The 25,774-nt window shown below is 48.0% G+C and overlaps 2 protein-coding genes across 10 annotated transcripts in view; one reads left to right on the plus strand and one right to left on the minus strand.

Moving 5' to 3' along the window:
* The window catches only part of ebf3b (EBF transcription factor 3b), a 73,270-nt gene extending 47,870 nt beyond the window's left edge, over positions 1-25,400 (plus strand). The window contains exons 8-16 of one of the 9 annotated variants that reach the window (XM_061285128.1): positions 128-269; positions 4,798-4,931; positions 5,000-5,126; positions 14,961-15,049; positions 20,464-20,529; positions 20,726-20,897; positions 21,209-21,394; positions 22,366-22,533; positions 23,508-25,400. In XM_061285128.1, coding sequence (XP_061141112.1) covers positions 128-269; positions 4,798-4,931; positions 5,000-5,126; positions 14,961-15,049; positions 20,464-20,529; positions 20,726-20,897; positions 21,209-21,394; positions 22,366-22,533; positions 23,508-23,539 — 1,116 coding nt within the window. In that variant the 3' untranslated portion in view covers positions 23,540-25,400. Of the gene's footprint in view, positions 1-127; positions 270-4,797; positions 4,932-4,999; positions 5,127-14,960; positions 15,050-20,463; positions 20,530-20,725; positions 20,898-21,208; positions 21,395-22,251; positions 22,534-23,507 lie in introns of those variants that run through there. The other 8 variants (XM_061285132.1, XM_061285129.1, XM_061285134.1 and 5 more) reach the window with 8 other exon arrangements.
* The window catches only part of mgmt (O-6-methylguanine-DNA methyltransferase), a 94,189-nt gene that overhangs the window by 41,502 nt on the left and 26,913 nt on the right, over positions 1-25,774 (minus strand). The window lies entirely within an intron of this gene.

The raw sequence follows: 25,774 nt of genomic DNA on the forward strand, positions 1-25,774 counted from the left end.
CAAATGGCAGACACCGAAGAGCAAAATGGCCGCACGCCGTAACGTGATACGTCTGAACAAAACACGCTTCTGAAAGCACCAAAAACACAAATACGTCCTAACGCATCTCCCCTCCTTCCTCTCGCAGGTTGTCGTATCGACGACCGTCAACGTGGACGGCCACGTACTGGCCGTCTCTGACAACATGTTCGTACACAACAATTCCAAGCATGGGCGAAGGGCTCGCAGACTCGACCCTTCAGAAGGTACGCCTCCTTATCTGGAGAATGGTAGGCACATGTTTTTTGGCATCTTTTGTTTGCTCACCCTCTCGCTGTTTCTTTCCCATCTTCTCCCATCCACACCTCCTGTAGCTTCTAGCACATTAGCATCTCTTAGCTCCCCCCCCCGCCCCTTCCATCGCTTTCACAATTAGACTCTTTTAGATATCTTTGTGCCAAGCCATTGCCATGTTTGGAAATGTATTTATTGCTTCAGAAACGGTTTGATAATACGACCCGTGGTCTGCTAATGCACCTACATTTGTCCTAAAAGCTCATGTGAAACATGATCAAATTGCTTAAGAATTTGGCTGTGAGGTCAATTTCCTGTCATTGGGTTCTGCAGATTTAGCTGTGAGAGAGCAGAAACAGAGGGGAGGAAGGAGAAAGGGTTGGGAGGGGAGGGGAGGGGGGGGGGGGTTAGCATGTGTGTGTGTGTGTATTGGGGTGGTGGTGGGGGTGACCTATGAGAAAAACAGAACTTACTGTTTTTCTTCCAACTGATTCCATATGATAGACTGATTGCCTGCACAGCCCAAAGAGCGAGCGAGAGAAAAAGAGAGCGAAGGACCACCAAACCATGGGAAATTCAAAAAGCAAAATGCACAAAACATAACCCCGTGACCTGCGCGCTTTCCACCCGCATACGGTTGAAAGCTTGTTGAGAAAAAAAAAAAACCGAACAAAAAAAAAAGTATAAAAGAAAAGAGGAGCGAACAGACTCGAAGCAATTGTGCAAATTGCTTATCTTCACATTTCAAGGGCCAATTATGGCTGGTGCAAACAGTTTAGAGCCAACGGAGCTTCTCGACACATTAACGGCCATTAATGCTTCGACCACCGAAAGCAAATGTAATGTTTAACACAACGACGACGACTAATAAACTATATATTAAAATTAAAAACACACACACACACGTGGTAGACAATTAATATATCTCGGTGCACTCGGCAGTCCTGGTGGGGCAAAAAGCTAATCTATTTGTTTTTGTCTTTATTAATGACTCCTCTACTGGAGAACAAAATCAAATAATTAAAGTCCTGCCCGGAGCAGCAAAGTCATTATGTTCGCTGACGTTCTGTTTGTGTGTTTCGCGTTTATGACACGATAGGTGTGGATCGCCTAGCAACCAGTTTCTTAATGAGGAGAGCAATTAAAGAGGTTGAGCCCTCGCCTCCGTGTTCCCCCACTCCCCTGGGACGCCCCCCACCCTACATTGTGTGCGTGTGTATGTCAATGTATTTGTGTGTGTGTTCTTTACAGGTTAAGCCAACCCCTGCTTTTATTCCTCTCCTCACCACACTCTTCAAAGCAGCAGAGTGACACCCTGTAAAAGCGAGAAAAGAAGCGACTGTCAACCGCGCAGTTGAACACGTCTTTTGTCTAATAACTTTAACACACCCTCCTGATGCTTAGCTGTGCGAGTGTGTGTGTTCTACTTCACAACGCTACCCCCTCCTTCTTTCTTCCGTCGCTCCGCTAATATAAACCGCGGCGGAAAAGGATGGCTCGCTTTGTTTCTCTGAGACTCCCGCCATGTCCAGAAAGGCGCCGTGACACTCGTGGGCAGGCAGTTTGGCTTTCAAGATTTTTTTTTTGGGTTGTTGTATAAATAGCAACACATTCTTCCTCGAGAGTTCACTAAAGGCGAGAAACCTCAGATGTGTGGCTGGCACGGCGACGGAGCCTTGTGTGGCTGAGGCAGAGGAGCATCAGTCTCTCCCTCTCCCTGTATCATGCATTGATCAAGAGGTGCTGCCCCCTATTGGCACAAAGGCGGCACAGCTGGCGTCTCACCATGTGACGTTTTTTCCAGCCCTGTTTAACGAGCTTACCCCTTTCAAATAAATCTCAAAATCGAGTTAAAAACGGCACTGAATGAATCGGAAAATATGACATCAAAATCGAAGTGAGAAAATCCACACTTTTGGACCGAGTGACAAAATACGAACGTGATCCATCTGCCAAAATATTCGTAGCATCTAGCCCAGTGGGGTACAATAATTAATCTCGCTGACAAAATCCAGACCTACGGAGGAGGTGGATATCTCGGAACAATTTGGTGCCGATCCAAACAAGGACCGTCGGGCCTTGGCGGAGGTCCTTTGCGCTGCTTGAGTGCTATTCGAGGAATCCCCCCCCCACTTGCGTGCACTGTCACACACCACGCGTATTATGCAAACACACACAAACGAGCTTTGGGGTCACCTGCCACTCAAACATGTATATAGATTCAGCCCTAAAGATGCATAACCATACTCACAAATAGTATTGCACGCACGCACGCGGCGTCGTCATCATCCCACACGCACACACACATTATAGAGCCCCAGACAATATAGGAGACTCAGCGTAGAGCCTGAAGCGCCTGCCTCATTTGCATGCCAAGTGGCTGTAATGCTGTTAGGGTTTATGCAATAAAGACAAGTGAATCCAGACTGCTGGGCCTAAGAGGAAGAAAGAGAGGGAGCAAAGATGGAGAGAAACCAGAGGAGGAGAGAGGCTGAGCGGCAGGGAGAGAGTGAGAGAGAGTCAAAGGGAACAGATGGCCCAGGGAGAGGTAAAAGGTATAATCCCATCAGCTGCACTATCAACCGACCATCTGGACATCCCACAGCACAATTACAACACATTTCAGCAGGCAGAACAAAGGACGGCTTTACGGGGCTACATCAGACCTGTTTGAGTGTCACAATACCGGAGGCGCGACCTCCCGGGCTCAGATCTCGGATGGGTTTTGACGTCCTAGCGCGGCTCCGCTAAGAACTCTGGGCGGGATGGTTGGAAGTTATAGGGGGGCGGAGACAGGTGCGTTTCCTGTCTGGTAACTCAAAGTTTCCACTTGTGATGCCTGTCATCTGCCAAGGCTGGCTTTATTGTGCGTGTCTGTCATCAGATCGCCGGCACTGACTGTGTAATCCACTTTGCCACGGTCCCCATTCAGCACATGCTCCCCGCTCTGTCTGCGCATTGAGATGTATGCAAATTTGCAGGCAGAAGGGCGGCCGGCTTAGCGCCCCAGTCGCCGTGAGTGCGCGTGGGTGGCGGCGTAGGTGCCTTTGTGTGCGCGCGCATTCGTTTGCGCGGCCGGCGCTCGGCTTTGGGCTGCAGCTGGCCCCGAACGGTCACAGTCGCCATCGGGTCCGCCTACCTCCTCCTTCTCCTACAAAGCCCCCCCCCGCCATCCCCCTCGCGCTTGCTCTCATCCCCAAAGTCAATTTGTTTACAGTAATTTTGAAGGGTGAATTATTTGCTGTAATCGTCCGCACTGATGAAGGTCAGGCCCTCAGAGGGGGGCCCCGGCGCGCCCGCCGAGGCTTGCTCCTCTTTCAGACGCCGCGCTTCGCAATTAAGGAAAGCAAATGTCACTCCTCCAGGCCTCACAAATGAAAATCTGTACGAGGTGATTAGCATGAAGTCAACAGCGCCTGTTAAAGTCACATTCCCTGTAGTACCCGTGTGTGCGCGTGCACTTTATGGGCCGGGAGAGACGGCAAACATGACCCGAAAGGGCCCAACAGCAAGGCAAACAAAGGGAGATGTCTTGTCGGAGGCGATCCGTACAACCGGGGGGGGGGCCGACTGTGATTTACTCACTGGATGGAAAGGATAATAGAGGTTTAGAAGCCCGGGAAGAAAAAGAACCCGGCCGCAATCGGGGAAGGCGAGGCGTCGGCAATTCATTGTATATTCAAAGATATTGACGGGAATAGATTAAATCGGATGTGGCTGCTTTATGGATAGCTGTCATGCTTTTTCTGCGGTAAACACGGTGTTGTGCCGAGCGCCATATTAAGGTAATGCATCAAATGACAGCGGATGTGAGGCGCCGGATCACTCAAATGAGATTATAATAACAACTCAGACGCTTGATGTATGGCGGAGCCGTGTCGCCGGAGTCACGCCAGATGAAAAGCATTGTAATAATAAACAATATGAAATGGATTGAATCGATCACCAAAACAAAGGGCCGGGTAGGGGAGGAAAAGCCTCCGCGTGAATAATTCACCGGTGCCTCCGACGTTATGAAACCCGAAACTCGACTGCGCCCGCCGCGTATGCAGAACAAAAGGTAATGAAACAACGTGAAGCGGCAAAGCTTGAGCTTGTCATTCCCACTTTAACGGCCTCTACTCTTGACTAATTTATGACGTGCCTCCGACTTTGAAATCTCAACTGTACGCGCGGGCGCGCGCCTAATCAATTCCGATGGCTACATTTGCCCTGACACATCATTTGCAACATCAAATCATTTTCCTAGCGAGCCCGGCGTTTAGCCTTTGTGAAGTCAACCATTTGAAGGGTCTGCTTAACTACACCACTCCGCCGCGCTGATAAATGATTTTGATTCTGCTGCCGTAAAGGACAAATCCATCATTCTATCTTCCTAAGGGGGAGGGGGGGGCAATCTCCGATCTCCATCTCAGCTTGGACTCGGAGCTGACGCGGCGACATACGTGTGTGTCTGTGCGGAACGGGCGAGCGGTCTCGAAGCTCGGGTGCTGAATTTGCTTTTCTCTCTTTGTCTTGGATAAGCAGCCACCCCGTGCATCAAGGCTATCAGCCCCAGCGAGGGATGGACCACTGGAGGAGCCACCGTCATCATCATAGGGGACAACTTCTTTGACGGCCTACAGGTGGTCTTCGGCACCATGCTCGTATGGAGTGAGGTATGACGTGGTAAACCTTCTCGCCTTGTTCTTGCGGAGGGGCTCATTATTTCTTCTCTCTAATCCAGCTGATAACTCCCCACGCTATCCGCGTCCAGACACCACCTCGGCACATCCCCGGCGTGGTGGAAGTCACGCTGTCCTACAAGTCCAAGCAGTTCTGCAAAGGTGCCCCCGGGAGATTTGTGTACACTGGTGAGTCAAAATCTCTGGTCGTCTTGTCTTCCCTCGCCGGGGTATGGAAAACCCTCAGCCTGGCGGTAATGAACTAACCAAGGTCTTGCCTGGCTGAATGTAAAATGTGCAAGATCTGCACTGTTTTAAAAGCAAAAGGCTGTTTGACGGAGGGGCTTCGAGCGGCGCAACCCGATCCCCTTCTGACCTTCTGTCGTACAAGGTCGCTGCCGAGCTCTGTTAAACTCAAGCTGTCAGGATGACTCATTCTGCCAATCGTCTTTAGCAGGATTGATACGAGACAGATAGAGCTTTGGGTTTGCTAATCGTGCAGATTTTGCAAAAGGAAGAGGGGGACCCGGGGAGGTTATGTTTTTGCTGTTGCTTAGTTAGGAGGATTACGCTAAAGCTAACATAAAACCTTGTGGACGGCTGGGGAATGGGCCAAATAAGCTGCCATTAAATTTTGGTGAGGATGAGGATGAAGGTGCGGATCCAAGGATTCGTCGCACTTTATTGAGTGGCTATCCGGTTACCTCTGACAAGGAGGTTTGAAATGCTGCTTGTTTGTTTGCGGGGAGGCAAAGGCACTTTTGTGAAATTTTTAGGGGGGAATCTTAATGATAACATTCGAGCACATGCAGGAAATGAGTCTCAATGAATGTTTTTCTTGGAGGTGGAGGGGTGGTGGGTTGATCCAAATTATGATTATTGGTCCCTTGGTAGAAGTCTTCATAAGCCATTCCAGGTTTAAGAAATGAGACTGGTAATGCAATAGTTTGTTTGGTCGACAGCGGCGTGGAAGTCGTACGTAACAAGACAAGCGCACAAGAAGGTGAGCGTGATCCACTCACAAGTGAGAGGATGTGATTATCTTGGGCAACAGAAGGAAGTGGTGCTCTTATCTGTCATCATTGCTGAGGAGACAGAGGTTGTGGGGGGTCACAGCCTGTCTGACCTGGAAGCCTCTGTCTGTTGCAGCTCTGATGGACAGAATGAAACGGGTGCGTCAAGGCACTCTCACTAGAACCCCCTTTTTAAAAAAAAAAATACTTCCCCACCCCGCCGCCAGCCCCCCTGGCCTCAAGCGCAGCCCTGGCCTTGAGTGCCGCAGAATTGCAAAGTGGGGGCCGCCACCCCCTCACCCAGATCCCTCCATCCTGGGGCAGCTGTTTCTCATCAAGACCCTTCCCTCCCTCCTCTTGCTCCCCAGACCCCCCTTCTTCAGCCATGCGTCCCCTTCTCCTCCAACCGTGCAGTCTGGCCCAGCTCTCCTGCATTTAACCTCCCTAGCAGGAGCGGAGCAAAGGCCAACAAGGCGGCGGGATAATGAAACAGGAGTGCAGTGTGCCCGCGATCGTGCCTGCTTGCCTGGAAGTGCGTGCATGCGTGCGTGCATGTGTGTGTGTACATGTGTTACCACGCAGCCTTGAGAAGGTGTATAAGTTAAGACATTAATGGCTTCTATAGCGCCCCGGTGAAAGTGGCAGGTCCCTAAAGAACAGACCCCATTAGTCACAGAGGCTAAGCGGATTGGGATGATTACCATCAGGTTTTACCCAGGAAACGTGCCCCCTTTACTCTATCTTTGTTGATTTTCTTTTCTTCTTCCCGTCTTATTCTTACTCCATCTTGCTTTCAGTACTTACTCACTTCCAGTTAGTATAAGGATACAATTGCCCCTGGAGGCAATGGTGGTACAATTGATTAGAGAATTAAAAGAGAAAGTCGCCAATGAACAGGTCCAGCTCTTCGACGACTCCTGTCGCCTGACAGCTCACGAGGATTGACACCGCTTGATTTTTCCCAACCGACTCCACTAATTGTTCGGCTTGCGCATTGAAACTGCAGATGGGCTTTTGGCTCCTTGTCTTCGCCGATGTCCAGACTCGATGAAAATGGTGAGGGGGGTATAGCGAAGGTGTAGATGTCTTACGGCCCCATCTGCGCCTTTTTTCATGCTTCGGTTTCCAAGTTGGCTCTTCTCACGCCGCCTCCCTAATTGTGGAAATGTAAGTCACCCAATTCAAAGAAATTACCACAAATTACCCCGAGTCAAATCGAATAGCGGAGGGGCACGTCCTCACTCGGCTTATTACCCTGAAACCACTTCCAAAACTCACAATCCATTCTCCCAAAGAGAGCGCCCCGCAGTGTCAAATGTTCCTGCTGGCATTTCCTCTTGGACGTTTTTAACGCTAACGAGACAAACAGACAAAAGGTATAAAAGTTCACCATGTTTCTTACATCTTGGAGGAGCTTGTATCTCTCCTGCGATTGTTTTGAAAAGAAAAGTCCTGCGGGCTCATTTCCAGGCCATCCCTTTTTAGCTTCCAACAAAGTGTTATCCCTTCGGAGATTGCCAGCGTGTCCTCTGTCTAATCCATGTATTGGTTATCCATTGGTCAGGACAGGACCGGTAGAACGGACTGTCAGCAAGGTTGGAGAAAATCAAAAGGAGAAAGTCCGAGCTGTACCTCCAGTCGATATTTTATTAAGCTCTATCAAGCGCTGCAGAGAGAACAGCCTGGTGTGATCAAGTTTTTTTTTTTCTTTCTTCCCTTTGTTTTTTTTTCTTTAAAAAAACATTTTCAACCTCATTTGCGGCACTGTAACCTTTTTACGGAGCAGTTACCTCACTGTATCAACGAGGGCATCATAAATAAAAACACGACTGTACAATTTATCCAATTTAATCTCCTAATTGCATCAGAGCTTTTGGTTTTCTATCACGGCCAAGTTTTCACGAAAGGCTCCCCTCCGGGGGCAAGACTGCAGGCAGGCCCGTGGTAATATGGTTCTGCAAGCGGTCCTAACACACTCAGCCTCTATTTATCCTAATCAGTGACATCCATATAAACCAGGATTGCTTCAAATGAACCCCTTCCGCGCCCTAGAAAACGCACATTTACCAGGACCCCATTTGTCATGGGTAAATTGAGGGTCAGTAAACTTGGGCTGTATCCTCCGGTGGGGATCCGAGACATGCATCATAACGTTAGGAGAGGATGATTGGCGAAGGCGAGCTGTCACACATTTGTCAGGGGGAAGGGAACATTATTTGCTAATTTCCCAAGCTGGGCACTGACAGGGTGCTTCGTCTTCAGACCTTTGGTGACCAGCATGGCTTCCCGGCTATTAGTACAAGTCAAGTGTTTTTTGTTTTTTTCCCGCTCCCCTCCTCCCATTCTCCCATTCTCACTGTAGAGCGGTGGTAATAAGAGGCGCGATTCGTTCGACCTCACAGGCTGGCGGGCGCACTGGTTGAAGGATTTTGGATGGAGCAGATGCCCCATGCAGCGAGCTGCTCTTGCCAGGCCTTAGTTGAGTCCAGACAGCCTTGAGGGCTGATGGATCACAAAGTTTACTCGTCAAGGTGACGCTATCGACTCCGCTGCACCAAAATCTGACAAAATGGGTATGAGGCAGTCATTCATCAACATAAGGACAAAGGGGTCGTGTGTGCTTCATTCGATAGAGGAGGGGATCAGGAAATGTCAGGCCGGTGAAGGATGGTAAAGCAAGTTGGGGCTACGGCTGACATTGAGGACGGACATAGTCTTGATTTATTTTTTTAAAAGTAATTAGTGTTGGAGACATTTTTATTGGGAGTTTTTCAGAGCTAGCTACAAGGAAAATACTTTGGACAACTCCAATTAAGCCTGCTCCAGTCTGAAACTTGCTGCGGTCTTGGACAGTGCTCCAGTTTTTATCTGATGCCGTTGTGTAAATCAGGCCGATCCTTAGGACTCCTCTCCACCCTGCTGACACTTTGAAGTTCCAGATTCAGCCAGCTGATCAGATGTGGAGTTTCCGTTTCATTTCCCGTCCTGCATGGGTTGGGTTCGGAACCCCATCGGACGCCGCCCAAAGAAACGGGGTGGGGCCTAGATATGCCTCAATCAAAGGCATTCAGGAAGACGTGTAAACACAACTCTGTGAGGGGAGGGGGGGTCATAATTGCATTTACAATATTATTATTATAAAAGTTGACTGGAGGCGATGAACTGCTGCCACGAGAGCGGACTGAACAGGCATTTATAAAAAGTCACGGCCACAGCCAAGTGGGTTGTAACCATTTGGCACCGGCCTAGTAGCATGTGTCAAGCCGTGTTATCCAATGGCCATACCTGCCTGTCTCATTACAAGCGGGGTATTTAGCAGCGGCTCGGCGGGAGCGCGGCGGACTCCGACTGCCAAGCGAGACGGCCGTCGTTTGAAGGCCCTGTGAGCTCGCGTGGAGCGCGACAAGGTCCCGCAGAGGAAGGTCCTCGTGTCCAATTAGGGGGCTGACGTGACACGTGGCCGCACTCCCCCACTGTCAGCCAGCTTGTCAGGTAGGCTTTGAGAAGAACACTGTGGGCATTATTCCACCGCATGTTATCAGCAAGTGACCTGTGAAATCCGACTCCAGGAAATTGATTGAAAGAAGTACTTGGCCGTGTATCCCCCTCCCCCCCACCTCTTTTTAATACATCTCCGTGCGAAATGCATTGTGGGAGGAAAATGAAAGCACGGCTGTATGTTTTCTCCCACACTAAAGGATGGTATTCATTGATTTCATTTTAATTGGACACACTTTTTGTCCCCCGGTGTCGTTGGAGGTGTGTTTTGTAATGGCGCCGAGAATGGATTGTCCTCAGTAAGTCCTGGCGTCAGTCGCCTGCCACTGGAAAGACAGACAGGGTGGGTGGTGGTGGGGGTCTTGATAGACGAGGATCTTTCCCCTTCTCTTCCTCCTCCTCTTGCCCCATTTTCGGAGCGATCCACACCCAGAGGGCTTTAAAAGAACTCCACCTCCCTCCTTCCCTTCCACCCTCCCTCCCTCCATTGCCGCATTTTGATTGAAATTCATCGGCAAGTTTATTGAGAAATGAATGAGGGAGGCAGCGTGGTATTGACTTTGGGAGGAAAACACAACTCATCTTGAATGAGGGGGAAAACGCAGTCGTAATTTAGCCGCCATCGATCGGCGCCCCGTCCATGTATTGATCTTCATTTTACAATATTAATTTGCGCTTGCAATCAGCTGTGAAGGGAAGCCATTTGATTTCTGTTGGCCGGTAATGTGCCAAAGTCGGCCGTTATCCTCAGAGAGGTGGCACGCGTACTTGAGATGTCATTTAAGGGGATTGAACAGGTGTCTTTGGCCCTTTCTAATAATACGAGAGAAATGAAGGCAGCGCGAATATTATGGATGTGGCAATCCGCACCGTTGCTCCCTTTTAACCGTGTTAATTACATTTGATCTGTTGCAGGAGCAATATCTGCAGCAGAGTGTAACTGTCTCGGTATTTCCATCTGTATCGGCTCAAAGTTCATGAAATTTCAATGAACATTGATCTCTCTCTCCATTGATTTATCTTAACTCCAGATCTTTGAAATTTTAATTTCCTGTTCATCTCGAGGCCCGCTGGAGGTGGAATCACTCAATGATAACTGGCAACAGTGGATGGAGATGATGGAGATGGTCAGTGAGGTTTGCTTGGCTTTGCGTGGGTGTGCAGTGAAGAATTCCAATTTGCTTTGCTTTCAAACGCCGTTTTCATCTGCATGCGTGTTTTCTGCTCTCTCGACTCCCGCCGAGTTCCACAAAGCAAGCCGTCCGGATATCTTCTTACGCCCGGCGTCCGAGAGAGCCTATCGGGCCGGTTTTGCCGACGAGACGCGATCTAAGGTTTGCTGACGCTGCTCTCGAGCCGGCCGCATCCTCTGGAACAGATGCGCAGGTGCCTCCGAGGCTTGGCTCGCGCCGTTTGACGAGTCGCAAATGCAATAACACTTGAATGAACTTCTGCCTGTGCTGTTTATCTGGCTCCCCCTTTCCAACTCCCACTCCACCTCTAATTTGTGTTAAGGGGAAAGAAAAAAAAATAACTGCTCAATGGTGTAGGAGGAGTGCAGATAAGCTCGAAGCAGTTAAGTATAATTAGCGAAAGTAATAGCTGGCAAATGGCAACAAGGCTAGGTTTTTATCTCCTGGAAAGATAGAGTTATCGTAATAAGCTGTAATGGCTGGCAGGAATGCTAGGACGCGGTGCAAGCTTCCATTCAGGCTCGTAGACTTAACAAGGAACAATTTCCCTGAAATTTACTGCTTTGCTCAAACATTTCCCCATGTTTATGTCCCGATACTGTGGGTTGAAACATGTGCTCCATTCGACTCCATATGGTGCGTCGGCGTGTCAGCGCTTTGCGTCGGCCACGTCGCGCCGGAGAGCGGCAAAGCCGATTTGTCTTTTTTTAGTACTTTGCGAAGGAAACGTCCGATCAAAACAAGATCGGGAAGTGCGCATTCCTGTCTGAGGAATTCCACTGGAGCCCGTCCACCGGGCGCTGGTCCGCCTGCGCGGCATTGAAAATTGGAAGCGATACGGTCGCAGCTGCGCACCGACTCATGCATTCCATTTCTTCACATTCTGAAACTTGATCGGGAAGGTCAAAGAACTTTTGAACAAAACAGCATTCCTCAAAGACGCAATCATCGGAAACGTCACTTTGTTAATAATCTGCCCAATTTGACCGACGTGTTCTAATCTAATCATCGCGGGATATTAAAGTGTGGAAAAAAAGCGCTGTTAAACAATTACATCTCTTATCTGGAGCGACTAGCGAGGGAACAAAACAACACCGACGACGTAATTGAACAGACCGTGTAACCTGTCGAAATTTGAACAGAAGATGAGCAAGAAAATGAAAATTCTATTAGTCCATAAAGCCGCCCCCCTTCCCTGCGCTCTTCATCTGCTTTACAGAGTATTCAAATGCAAGTCCTGCCTTACCTCCCCGTGTCTCTTTTTCTCTAATTATCCATGAGGTCAGTAAGCAAAATGGGGAAGAAGCCAGGAGATCAATACAAATTATCCCTGAGCAAACCAGTGCTGACAGTTTGAATTGCAGCATATGTTTACCCAAAATCAGGCAATTTATCTTAATATCAGCCGAGTAATGCAGCAGGGGTGAGAGGTCACACAATCTCTCCACCTCATAATTACCCACCTCTAAAACAGGAAAGTGGTATTGATTGGCCGCGGGCCGGGAAGCGGGCGTGACTGGAACGTGCCAGCAAAACACCCCCCCTCGCCCCACCGCCGCTAAACAATCCACCACCGCCACCACCCGTATCATAGCTCCCCCTTCTCTCCTCTCCCCCCTCCGCTTGGCTAGACTCCCCACCCAGGGAAGGATTTATGGGATGTCTGTGGAGGGTTTCATGTTTCCATGCAGCGATTGAAGGCTCTCACAGTAACCGGAAGGAGGGGTGGGACAAGATGGGCTGAGGCAATAGCCCCCCTCCCGCCTCCCCTTGACCATATTATGAAAACAGACTTTTGGTCAATGAAATCATCATATGGTAAAATTATGACAATACGTAATTTGGTTTCTTTTAGAACTGCAATGGGGAGAACAAATACTCAAATACTCTTTTGTGCTTTTTCCAGATTTGACAGATTTTACTTCCGTTTTGAGTATTAAGTGCAATTTTAATAGACCATTAAAGCCTTAACTTTATAAAGACTCTGTTGAAGCCTTCATTGTGGACCCACCCCCAGATTACATCCAAGTTCACAGGTAGCCTTTCCACAAAAAAATCATAAAATTTGGTTTTGGATGCAAAACTATTCCAAAACTCAGGCGAAAAGGACAGAAAAAGGAAGCCAGAGGACTACTCAGTGAGGAAGGAGGATGCTGTCACAGTGTGTGGCATTCCGAGTAAAGCCCACAATCATTATGAAAGAAAATCTTTGTACAGAAGACAACAATCTGCGGCACGGACGCTAGCAACGTGCAGCGAAGGCATTTATTTCCCCGGCCGGCAGCGTCCAAGTACTCAGTATATATCATCAGCGGCTCTTACAGGATTATTGACATTGTCTGTCTGTCTGCGCGGGTGTACATGCGGCGACTACAAAACTGTCAAGTCATCAAGTGACAGCGCCGTTTAGCGCTAATGCAAGTCTCCATCAGCTGTCACAAGCATTTGCATGAAATCAATAGCAGATGGTGCTCCGTGTCACCAATTTCATTACGCCGGGGTTGTTACAAAGATCATCTCCATGATAGATGAGAGCGTCTCGGCGGCACCGGCCGACGCCGAGCCCGACCGGCTCGCCGCCGCGGATTTCCATTCACGCTTAAGCCTCGGACGCATTCTTTAAGGACATCCCATCTCGTTGGGGCATCGTTATCATCGGTAAAGGCGCATCGCAACGAGCCGGGGTCCGCGCGCCGTTCCGAGCGTGTTCCCAGCATGCCTGGCGGCTGGGAGCGGGCCCCAGCTGAGGCGGAGGACAGGAGAGCGTGATGTATCACCCCGAGAGCGCCCACTGACAGCCTCTGATGATGGATGGCCTGATTATGGAGTGCTTTTTACACATACACAATTTACATCACACTGAGCGGCGGGGTCCGGCGGGGCCGCGTACGGGCAGGTGCGCGTGCGTGCACAAACACGCGGACAAGAATGAGGTTGGAAATAACAAAGGAAAGCTTGCAAATTCCCGGCTACTGCCTTGTCATGTACGATCAATACGACCAATCAATCCTTTATTAAGGGGGAAGACGGCGTTTGTCCACTCGGTGAGACGGGGGCCATTTTGTCGCTTTGGGTACGCATGATGAGCTGCCAAATTAGATTTGCAGCAGTGTATGTTACTCAGGTGAGCTGAGAAAATGAGGCGGCGTACGACTGTACTCTCGTGGCTACGCTAGTTCCTCGCTATCGATTAGCTCCCCTGCATCGGCTATGCTTGAACACATAATTTCTGCGTTTGATCACGCTCGAGCTGGCAATTACTGTAGCCGGCCGGGTTTCTGGAGCGCAAAGGTACGGTGTTGTGTATTTAGATTGGGGGCGGGGCGACAAAATGAAGCGAGAGCTGTTCTTGCCGTGCTTTCCCTTTTCCGTGGCAGCAATTTCAGCGAGGTGTGCGGCGTCAATGTCGAAATGACATGCTGAGGGATGAGCGATGGGCCAAATTAGAGGCTGAACAATGAATAGAGGCAGACACTTCTGATTAGTCTCCATAGAAAGTCATTGATTTATGAAGCGCCTTGCTCGGCCGACTTACTCTCCTGAAAATGATATCTACATTGAGACGTGATGTTCTCTATTAAGTCATTCCTTCCCCCTTTTGCACCGTTCGCCTCTCTCCCCGATTTAACCCCCCTCCCCTTCTCGCCCGGTCCTGCCTAGTAGTGTACACATGATTGTTTAGAACCAGGCGGCGCTGTGAGGAAGCCTTCAATTACCCATTAGGACTGTCAGACATAAAGCGATTCCGCTCTCACCAAAGTCTTGGTTATGATTCATTTACTTTGTGCCCTTGATTCATCGCCCAATATGCCCGGCGCTCCAGATTACTATTTGAGGGGTGGGGAAGATTGATGGCTCCGTGGGATCCGCCGCCGTATTTCACGGGTGCTCTGTTGCGGTACAGTCGGTGGCCAAGTGTGAGATGACAGCGGCTTACACTAGATCAATGTGTGGACAGCCTTTCAGAGATTATTAAAACTCTGTTAGATTAAAAGAGGCCCGCTATGTAGTTTAGCTAGAGTCAATATTCTACAGTAGATGAAGAAGAAAAAAAAATGTAGGTCATCACGGCTGTTAATGGAATAACACTCGTGTCATTTTCCTTTGCCACCCATGAAGAAGCCGCTGCTTTTTTTTTTTCCCCTTTTCATGAACCGATTTGACGCCCCTGAGGTTTTGTCGAAATTAGCCATTCCGAAATGACTTTTGTACTGTAAACGCTAACAGATTGCTCAATTACTTTCTTCCTGTCTGTGCAAAAAAAACCCAGAAAACCCAAAACGGGCCCGCCGCTAACGCTCTTCTCCTCTCTCGCACAGCCCTCAACGAGCCCACCATCGACTACGGTTTCCAGAGGCTGCAGAAGGTCATCCCCAGACACCCCGGCGACCCCGAAAGGTTACCCAAGGTCAGTCCGCCGACTCCCCATCAAAAAAACTGCTTTACGAGAACTCGGTGCGGTGAACGAAAACAAAGCAACATTAGCGGTGCTTTAGATGGAACAGCTTTGCCTCGCATATGTGGCTTAGCCACTAGCCAGCGTGGTAATTGCGTTGGTTTAGTGCGAGGAGAGAGGCGTAAACTCTCTGTGCGGTAAAATAGCTCAATCAGGCGTTTTCCTCTCCAGTAGTCTGTGGAGATGGTAATCTGGTCAGAAACGACGTCTGCGCCCTCATTACCCCGCTCATGTTTTCCTTTCATTTTCTGCAGCTCGATTTGGTTTTATCTTTTGTTTACAGAACCCTGTGCCGTAAACCCTCTCGTCTTAGCGCCGCTAATAGACAAAGACCGCGTGTTATTATGCCGCGGCTTTCTTATTGTTTTCTTTTGAACCCGAGCGAAACGGTTGAAAGCCGCGTCAAGTTCCGCGACGCTCTCGCAGAAACGGATCGGGCTATCGACGGAAGGAAGATCATTCTCCCGCTGAGAAGAAACTCTTTGATACTTTTTTTCCCCCCTCCTTCCCCGTCTTTGATTCTCTCGCTCCTTCCATTTCCTATTGATAAAATCTATCTCTGAGCTGGCACTAATTGCTACCATGCCGGTAACCATTTGGGTGACTGACGTTCCAAACGTGTCAAGTGTAATAATATGACTGATTAGTCTATTCAAAGTAGCGGCGGCCACCTTGGAGTTTTAATAAGAGCGTAAAACCTTTGAAGACCTTATCTATTAAATCCCAGCATGCAACACAGCAATATCATTAACGTCCAACGGCCAATTTAATAAAGACCCGACCGCGCGGTGGCTCGAGACGTTTGACCGAGGCGCCGCCGAGAAGTCGAGCATCGCGGCTAGCCCTCGCTCGCCTATATGAAGTGTTTCAATTAGACCCCGGTCCCCGCGGAGACGGGACGCAACACCTTGACATGAAATGTGACTCTAATTTTAGCTAGTAAACCCCGACCATAAGCTAAAGCACCTTTAATATCCACTTTCTCCAACGCGGCGGCCATTCCCGGTCAATGCGGCTGCACTATTTCTATTCTATAAAGTCGCAGTGTCTTTGCAGCAGCAAAAAAAAAAAAAAAAAAAAGGACAGGCGCATTGTTAAACACAGCTTTATTACGGAGAAAGCAGACTTCTTTCCATGAATACAAAGTGTTGTTGGCAGTGAGACAGCTCTTGACACCGGACCCGAGATTAGTTTCCTGGGCGCGTGTATACTTAATATAGCCCCCGCTCTGCCAGCCTTTGCATGAAACAATCACAGAGTGAGATGAAACCCTGCACTTCCAATAAACAACATAAATATTTGATTTGCTCTCTAATGGACCCAAATATGGGGTTCAGGGGGCATGTAAATGATCCCGCCGAGTGATTCGTCATTGTTAAGCTTGCCATCCCGGGGTCAGCGCTGAGGGTCAAAAAGCACATTCCCAATAAAAGAGCCGGCGGCGGCCGCGGGGCGTCGGCGTGTACGTTCCGAATGAGATCAGAAACGGCATATAGAGAGCGGCCATTACCGGGTGCAGGTGAGCTAAAGGTGGGGGTGAGGGGGACTCTATAAAAAGGAGATAAAGCTAGAGGACGCAGGGCGTGCATTAGCAGAAAGGCAAATCGACACCCGGCCCACTCGCCGCCCCGCCCATGACTTCACCCTCCAGTTGATAATATTACTGCGCTATTGATTTCCACCAGCCTTCTCCCTGGGACCAGTAAGACACGTGGTAATTGTAAGGAGACAGAAAGCCAATATGGGAGTGCTCATGGATAGCGAGGGATGCACGCTAATATTGTTGCTACACAGAGAAAAAAAAAACATGGAGGGAGAGTGGTGGTAGGGAGGGGGGGGGGGGGCTGCCTCTGATTGAAGTTTACCTCGTAATTCTAAGACAACATCGTAGATGACAGTCTGACCCTGTGGGAGTGCAGATATAAAAATTCAATGCAAAGTCCAGGGTGAATATGAAAGTAATAAGTGTGAGCAGTCAAGTGATGAGAAAGGAGATTGGTTTGCGGGCATTGCGTTAAGTGAAGAGAGACTTTGGAATTCACCCCCCCCTCGTTTTCCCCCCCCCCGTTCTTAAGATCTTGTTATAAAACAATTTTCTGTTCATAATATAAAAAAGACAATTTATAATACCATTTTGTGCCCTCTGGCAGTAATGGACAAATAGACTGGATATCACATTATATCACACTCAATTTCTCTCTTCTGTAACAAATTAGATTCATTATGAAATTAAAAGTGGAAACTCAATATTGTTTTATTATTAAGCTGATTGCTTTGGCTTCTTTACTTTCCCCCCCAAAATGAGCATAAGCCCATTCTTTTCCGATTGCCGGCGTAATCCGCCAGGAGAAAATATTACAAATGTGCTCATGTCAAGCAATTACCCATGTATTTAAATGAATCTCTCTTCCTGTGCTCTTTGAAGTACCTCCATCTAATGGCCCCATGCTTCTAAATGCATTCATTACCTCGGGCTAGAGCTAACAGAGTAATTGCCTTACACTTTTATAATGGCATTAGCACTCGCAGCTACATAACCTAGGCCCTCTTTTATTAACTGCCATCATATAAATACAACATCCGTGTTAATCTAGCGCTCCAAGAATCACACTCGGCCCGGTTGCTCGAGACCCCCCACTTTCCCGCTTGTTTTATGACAAGGCGTCATTTGTTACGACTTCCCCGCCGAAAGCGGCGTCTAAATCTCGGGTGATCTGTCACGCCAGCCAGCCAGGGAGAGAGCGAGCGAGCGAGCGAGCGGCTCCCCTCGTCGAAACAGTTGTCGAACACGAGACCTTTTATGCAAAGCGAGGCGGCGAACGGCGCAGAATCGGTCACGCGTTTGTCGGCGAACAAAAGGAATCATTTGAGGCCTTTAATTGTTTCAATTTAGCATGGCGTGTTCTGATATGTCTCCATGACATGAAAGCCAATTACACTTATTCTGGAGTAGCATTCAGATTTACATGGAAATGCCCCCAGAACACTATTCGCCGCTAATCGTATTCACAGCGTGAGCCGATCCGCATGAAGGCGTCTCGTCGGGAAGACAACAAACTTGCTCCTTGATTGGGTGCGGCGCTTCTCATCATCCTCGGATATGACCGGGCCGCCACTTAAGCGTAGCCCCGCCGGTCGGCTCGGTTAGTTAAGACGCCGCGCGGTAAACGACAGATTAAGGATGAGAGGCAATATCGTTTCCTCTCCTCCTCCTCCTCCTACATGTTTTCTTTTTTATTTCCTCCTCCCAAGCTGTCCTTATGCCACCGCCGCAAAAGTGCCATATGGACAAGGAGCGAGAGGACGTTTTACAGGGAATGAAACACGGCTCGCCTACGAGTCGCTCTTAATTGCTTTAATTGTTGCTTAAAATTGAGAGCCATGTCGGAGAGCTCGAAATATGATGGAATAGATTATTGGTAATTATTAAGCGCAGACAAAAAGAGAAGGAAAGCCACTTTATCTCACTCAGCGAGCGCCGGAGAAATCTGTTCTGCCTGATGAGAACACATCAAGACAGCTGGTCCTCTCATTTAGCCTACCTGCCTCACGACAAGCGTAATTCTTTATTTGTATGCAAACTAGATGCATGCCACGTTGAGCATACACACCAATTTCAGAGGTAAATGCCCATTCTAAGAACCACCCATCCGGTAACTTGGGGTTGGATTAAGCGATATGTTTCTATAAGAAAGGGCGGCGGGCGGAGGGACGGACGCTGGAAGTGGCTTCCACAGCGATTCATCTTGATAAATCAAGGGCGCTACGCGAGATATGCTCCTCTGGATGAAAGGAACCGTAAACACGCGCTCGCTCGGTACGCCGCGCCTTGCCAACGCGGGCCGAGGCGTCGGAGGCCCGTCGTTTGAAGGCACCCGGCTTGTGTTTACATTCATTTACGGCAGCTGCCGTCTTAATCCCGCACGGCTATTGCCAAGCGATGGAACACTTCAGACAAATTACCAAGGCCCGCGAAAGAAAACACAGTGAATGTGGGAAGACAACAAGCGCCATCTGAGATGTTTCTGCTGACAGATTTGCATTGCTTTTAAGCGGGCTTCTAAGAGCCCGGTCAACAAATCTCCGCTTTTTTTTTTACAGCAGGTGACAACAAGCGTGCCTTTTTCACAAGCCGCCCCTCCCGCCGTTCGCCTTTGTCGCGCCCAATGCACTCGAAAAAGGGACAAGGGGGTTTTGCTTTCCGGCATATTGCCTCCCTCGTATTATAAAAGCAAAGAGAGCAGTCTGCTTTGCTTGAGAGGGATTTAATTGTAAGTGGCAAATTCAAAGGGAAGATAAAGACGCGACAAGCGGGCCAAACCCCGCCACCTAGCCCGCAGCTCGGAAGAGAGCGACGGGATCCGGGGCCAACTCATTTTCCGTGTTAAGAGCCAAAGCAACACGGCTAATCCGCATTGTCGAGCCGGGGCGAGCGTGCAGACATGGATAAGACCACATCCTGAGCATCCGTGTCCCCAAGGCACGGGCACCCAGCTCCTGCTGGATGGGAAGTCATTTGTGAAGTCCTTTGCAAGCAGCCAGTCAAAGAGGTTAATTGAAAAATTCCTTAATGTCATTACAACAGAACTAGATTAACCCACAGCTAATTCACTTTATTGTTCTGAGGAGAGGGGCCTCCACGCTGAACTCCGGAAGCCCGGAATCAGGCGTGAGGTGTTGTTTTTAAAGGACTATGCCGGTTTAATTAAGATAGGGAACATTATTCACCGCTCTGCATGCATGGAAGGAGTAAAGTAGTGCTTAAATGAAGGCGCGGTGCCTCTTAAAACAGCAGCGCTCCTCATTTTCGGCAGATAGGAAAACCCGCTCGGTGGGCAGCTCGGGGCTCGAAATAAGCGGATTCGCACGGCTGTTTGAGGGTCGAAATTGATATTTTGCGACATATTGAAGAATAAGATGAGGCTTTAAACCAAGAGAACCAGCAGAAAAAGAACCACTAAGACGGTCTCAAAAAGCTTCACTGGGTAGTCCGAGGTAAAGGTGCGCTATTCATGCTAAAGTGGCTAGCTAGCAACCGTTTCGGCGAGTTACTAGTGCGAGTCAACACGCAGCAAAGTCGCTCCTGAGTGAGAATAAGCCACATGTTTGACAACGATCATGCTCATGAAAGGAAAAAACAGCGATGCTAAATGCGAAGCTAACCGAAGAATAACGCGGACTGCTTGGATTACACTTGAAGTGACGTCATACAAAGAACATACAAAGTTGAAAAACAAAATGGCAGCACAACGTATGAAAAATATTTCAAGTCTCGCCTGCCCTTGCAACGTTTCCGATACCCTTCATTACTGTGTGGAATCTGAGCATTTTCTTTGCCTTTCTTCCTTCCTTCCTTCCTTCATCAGGAGGTGTTACTGAAGCGGGCGGCTGACCTCGTCGAGGCCCTGTACGGGATGCCCCACAACAATCAGGTCTGCACCCGCACACCCGTGCGCTTAAATAAATGAGAAATTTACCGAGAGCATCACCATAGGGGATTTCCGCACCACTATATCTGGAGCGAGATGCGAGCTCAACCATATAGCCGCAAAGCAGGCATCAAAGCGGTGGCGCAGCTTTAAAAAAGGAAACTCAAAAACCTTTGCCTTCCCTCGCCGCGCTTCTCAGGAGATCATTCTGAAGAGGGCAGCTGACATCGCCGAGGCCCTGTACAGCGTTCCCCGCAACCACAACCAGATCCCCTCTCTCGCCAACACAGCCTCCCACGGCATGATGGGAGTTAACTCCTTCAGCAGCCAGCTAGCAGTCAACGTGTCTGAGTCACAAGGGAACGACCAAGGTATGCGATTGCGCCACTCGTGCCTGAAAAAGGTTCTGCGGCAGGCATATGCCGACTCCTTTCTTTTCTCCACTCATTAAAAAGATAAAATGGATCGAAATCCACATTTTTGAGTAACTGCTCCGACTCCAGAATATAGGCCGTTAAAGGCCCCCTCATTAAGTTCCAACCTCTGTTCTTATTAAAGTGCCATCTGCAGTATGAGCGGATATAAAAAAATATATAATTTTGATTGCAGCTGTAAATTTCACCGGACAATGAACAAACCGTCCTTTTGTTTCTACCCCGCCCACCTCTTGGTCGTTACGCAGTGGGTTACAGCCGGAACACCAGCAGCGTGTCCCCCCGGGGCTACATCTCCAGCAGCACCCCGCAACAGTCGAGCTACAACACCGTCAGCAACAGCATGAACGGCTACGGCAATGCCGGCATGAACCTGGGCGTGCCAAGCTCCCCGGGGTTCCTCAACGGATCCTCTGCCAACTCCCCATATGGAAGTGAGTAGGCTTGCCGTGGTGGCGCTAAACTGCCGCTGATTGAATTCCAGGTCCCGCGTTCGGTTTTGCTTCAATGAATCATTGGCGACGGGGGTTAGAACGTTGCTGCTACCGCTAATGTATTGCTATGCCTGCGGCGGCTCGCTCCAAGCGCTTCTCGGAATACACGTAATAAAGATTAGGATGCTTTTTTTTATTGATTGGTTTCTACGTGATATGCAATGGGCGAAATTGGATGGTTGGTAGGTTTACAGTTGGATCATTCAACTGTGAGTTCCTACGCAAGTCTCGGGAGTCAAATCTCGGGACCTTCAGCCACAAGCCGCGTTCTTCAACCGCTAAACCACAGTTGCCGCATAATTAAGTCAAGTGAGGAAGCCGTGTTTGTTTTGTTATGGATTACACAAAATACGCTTTTCCGTGAAATTCTGTGTGGCGTTAACCGACGAACTGGATTTTTCTTTTTTTTTTGCTGCTTTACTGTATTTTTAGGACTAGGGTCTGGTTTTGAGAAGTTCGCATATATTGGGTATGCTAGCTGGCTTATAAGACAAATGACTGCACATTAGCAAAACAAACAAACAATGCACGCAAATGTGTCAAACTTTATTCAACTTGAATTCGACATGCGTACTAAAGGCCCACTGAGGATCTTCGAAAAAATACAACAAATCTAAGTGCACCTTATAGTCTGAAAAATACAGTAATTCTAACAACCCAAATCAACTATGTTTGCAAGGTAAGTATTACTCTTGTTATTCCAAATTTGTTCTGCCAGACAAGTTGTGGATGGTAGGAGCCTGTAAGTACTGATCCTGTCCCCCCCCCTCCAACTCCCTGACCCGACCCCCCCAAAGTAACACTCGCCCAGCCTTACCTCAACTGCCCTCTGCCTCTCTAAGCACTACTCACAGCACGTTCTCACTCTCACCCGCCCTCCCGCAATCTCTCCCTCCCTGTCGTCTCCGCAGTTAAACAAAAGAGCGCCTTCGCCCCTGTGGTCCGACCCCAGGCCTCCCCACCCCCCTCCTGCACCAGCGCCAACGGCAACGGACTGCAAGGTGAGCCCCCCTCACCCCCTCATCCTTTCCCTACGGACTACTGGTCAGATACTGCTGCTCAGGCCTCTGTCCGGTTTGGTGAGGGATTAATCATTACACATATATGCATTTTGACAGGCCAATTTACACATCACACTCACTTGCATACACGCACACACGCACACACACACACACAACTGACTCATCTCACACGTGGGGACCCGACTCGAACCCTCGCCGTCCTTCGCTAAGGACGATCCCCGCCGCCGTCAAAGACGCCTGGCAGAATTGTTTTCGGTAATTATGTTTATTAGGTTTGCGAGGGAGCGCGCGTCACCGCCGACGTGATTGCTTTGAAAACAAGCAAAGCTGTCGCGTGCGCGCCCCAAGATTAATAACATTGGGCTTAATGAAGTGGGAAATTAAAGTTCATCTCGCAACACGTTCATACTTATTAATACATGTTGTGCAGAAATTAATGAGCAATGCCTCGCCATCATCTGCGCTGGCAAACTTAAAAGCACTCCAAGCATGACTCTACAAATACACTCCCAGCAACGTAATCATATATCATTCCCGGCACTTTGGTAGTCGCCTAATTGTTAAAACGTGTAAAAAGTGCTACGTAGATAAACTCCAGTCGCTAATGAAGCCCCGAGCAGATGGTCGGGCTCCCATCTACGGAAGCTACCTTTGATCGCGGCTAATCTTTCTCGGAGCGCCTCGACCCGCATCGAGAGGAACGTCGGGGCGACGGCGCCGCTTGGTTTCCCCGGAGCGTCGGTCGCTGTTTGCTGTCGCCCCGAATGCCCGAGTAGAAATATCACACGTTAAGCAAGGCCGGCGTGCTGGGGGCTGAAATGTCAGAGCAGGAGGGAGCTTAACAAAGTCTCGCCCACTAGGAGGGCGCGCAGCTGCAGGCAAACACTCGCAGCGGTGGCGATTAACACACGCACACACACACACACACACACACACCACACACACACACTTAGAAGCACAATTTCATTGCATTTATTTCCAAAACTATTTGAGGCTTGGTAGACTAATCACCTCTTTCTTCTTTTTCTCAGCCATGTCCGGCCTCGTCGTCCCACCAATGTAAATGCACTTTCGTCATCTCAAGCACCAGTCTACCACTTTCACAGGACACGACCCCCCAACCCGCCCCTTGGGCACACAACAGCAAAAAAAAAAAGTTAAAAAAAAAATAGGCGCTCGTGCCATGTATAGTCGACTGCTTGTTCCGAATCTTTACGAAATGACTTTAACAACCCCGCAGAAGAAAAAGGATCCGGCGAGGAACCGTATTTTTTTCTTTTACCGTGGGACGTTTGCTTTGTTTTTGTTTGTTTCCCCGCCCCCTCATTGCATCACCCTTGACCCTGGAGGACACAGGTTTATTTTGTATACCTGTCGGCTCGCGCTCCGGCCTCGGATCCGTCCGATCGACCACACACAATACTGGAAGGGACTCTGTGGACTCACCGTTGTACAGTAAAAACACTGATGTACAGTACATTTGCCAATGAACTTGTTTGCCTCAGAAAATTCTTTTTTTTTTTTTTTTTTTTCTCTCTTCCTGTTCCGACTCTTTTAATAGATCCACACACAAGAGTTGTGCGTCTTTATAATGTGACTTTTTTTGTATTTTTAAATGTGAGGAAAAAAAAACATACACACAGGGGGCCAAGACAGTTTCAACTGGAAATTATAAGAGATATATAATGTAGTTAATTGATCATAAAATTACAAGGGAGGGAGGGGTGGGGGGGGCGGTGAAGTTGTACCATGTTTCATTCCTGCATTTTAACTTAAATTTTGTAATTTATTGTAGCTAGAAAAAAAAAATCATCTTCAAATGGTTAAAAAAATCCTCTTTGACTCAACAAGCACACTGATGTGTACAAAACACTGCTCTGTTGATGAATATGATGTACTTCCATGTCTAGAGCTTCCTTTTAAGCAAGTGTGTTTTGCCATGTTTTTCAACTTTTTTGCTAGCACTGTATATTAATGCATTCCTAGGCTACTGTGAAGTCTGTTTCTTGTTGATGAGGAGCAGTCTCTCCCTTCTATAGCTCCAACTCCCTTATGTGTTTTATATGTGGTAAAAAAAAAAAAAAAAATGGTAGACTATTGTGATATTGCCAAACTTGTGCTAAATATTTATACATCTGTCTTTTTCATGTTCTTTTAGATCAACACACAAAAAAAAGTAAAAAAAAAAAAGAAAAAAAAGTTGAAAAAAAAAAACCCAAACGCAAATCCATTGAGAATGTAGGCGTAAAGTAGTTCATTGTCATATTTCTGTTCCAACACACACTTGGCTCACTGAGGGAAATTTTGTAACATATCAACTATAAATAATGTATTTATCTCTGAAATTTTGTATATTGCTTTTCATTCTGTATGTATTAATCGTCATTGCCCTTAATATAGTGATGCAGCACAGATAATTCAGCCAAGAACTGTTGCCTTCATTTGTTTCCTTTTTTTGTATTTGATGAAATGCAATGTGCATATATTTCACGTGTATCTTCAAAAACTTGCGTTACTCCGCCGACTCTATCGTCCTTTTTTTTTCCTTTTTTCTTTCTTTTTTTAAAGGGGAAGTCAAACTTCATTGTTTATTTTTATATTGATTTTAAATTATCTATACAGACCATTTTGGAGAAAACTTTGTTGGTTGTATTGTCAAATAAATTGTTTGTGACCCATATGATAGTTGTTAAGATCCAATAGAGACTAAAGTGCATGAGGGACAACCTTGGAGATAAAAAGCAAAAGCAGAAACAAGCAAAAAAAAAAAAAGCAAACAAAAAAAAATAACAGGCTCCATTTGTGGTTGTATTATTTTCTGTTTTGTAGAATGTAAAGAAGTCATTTTTACTCACCACTTATGACTGCCACATAGCTTACACGTGTTTACAGGGGAGAAACATTAAAAATGTCAACATTTGGAATGGAAACATGATGTTTTATTAAAAATTACCAGTAAAAAGAAAAGGAACGAAAAACACGCACACTTTTGAGGCTGAGCGACCACCAGTGAAACGATGTCTCCCACTCACTGACATTGTCAGCTCCTCCTGCCGCTTCAAAGCTCCATTGTAGTCATTCATAAACAACAACGGCTTTTTATTCAAAGCACCCCAAATGGGGCTCATTGAAATCCCTCATTTCATTGCATTAAGCCGCCTCGTTAATAAAGAATCGATACATTGAAAGCGCAAGGTTATCCTTTGTCTATAAGAGCTGCTATCGTTTTGAACCCCTTTCGAGTTGAGAGGAGGGGGGCCACCACTGTGAAATCTATACTCATCAAGTGGGTCAAACA

The sequence above is a fragment of the Syngnathus typhle genome, linkage group LG8 (assembly GCF_033458585.1).
Source record: "Syngnathus typhle isolate RoL2023-S1 ecotype Sweden linkage group LG8, RoL_Styp_1.0, whole genome shotgun sequence".
NCBI lineage: Eukaryota > Metazoa > Chordata > Actinopteri > Syngnathiformes > Syngnathidae > Syngnathus > Syngnathus typhle.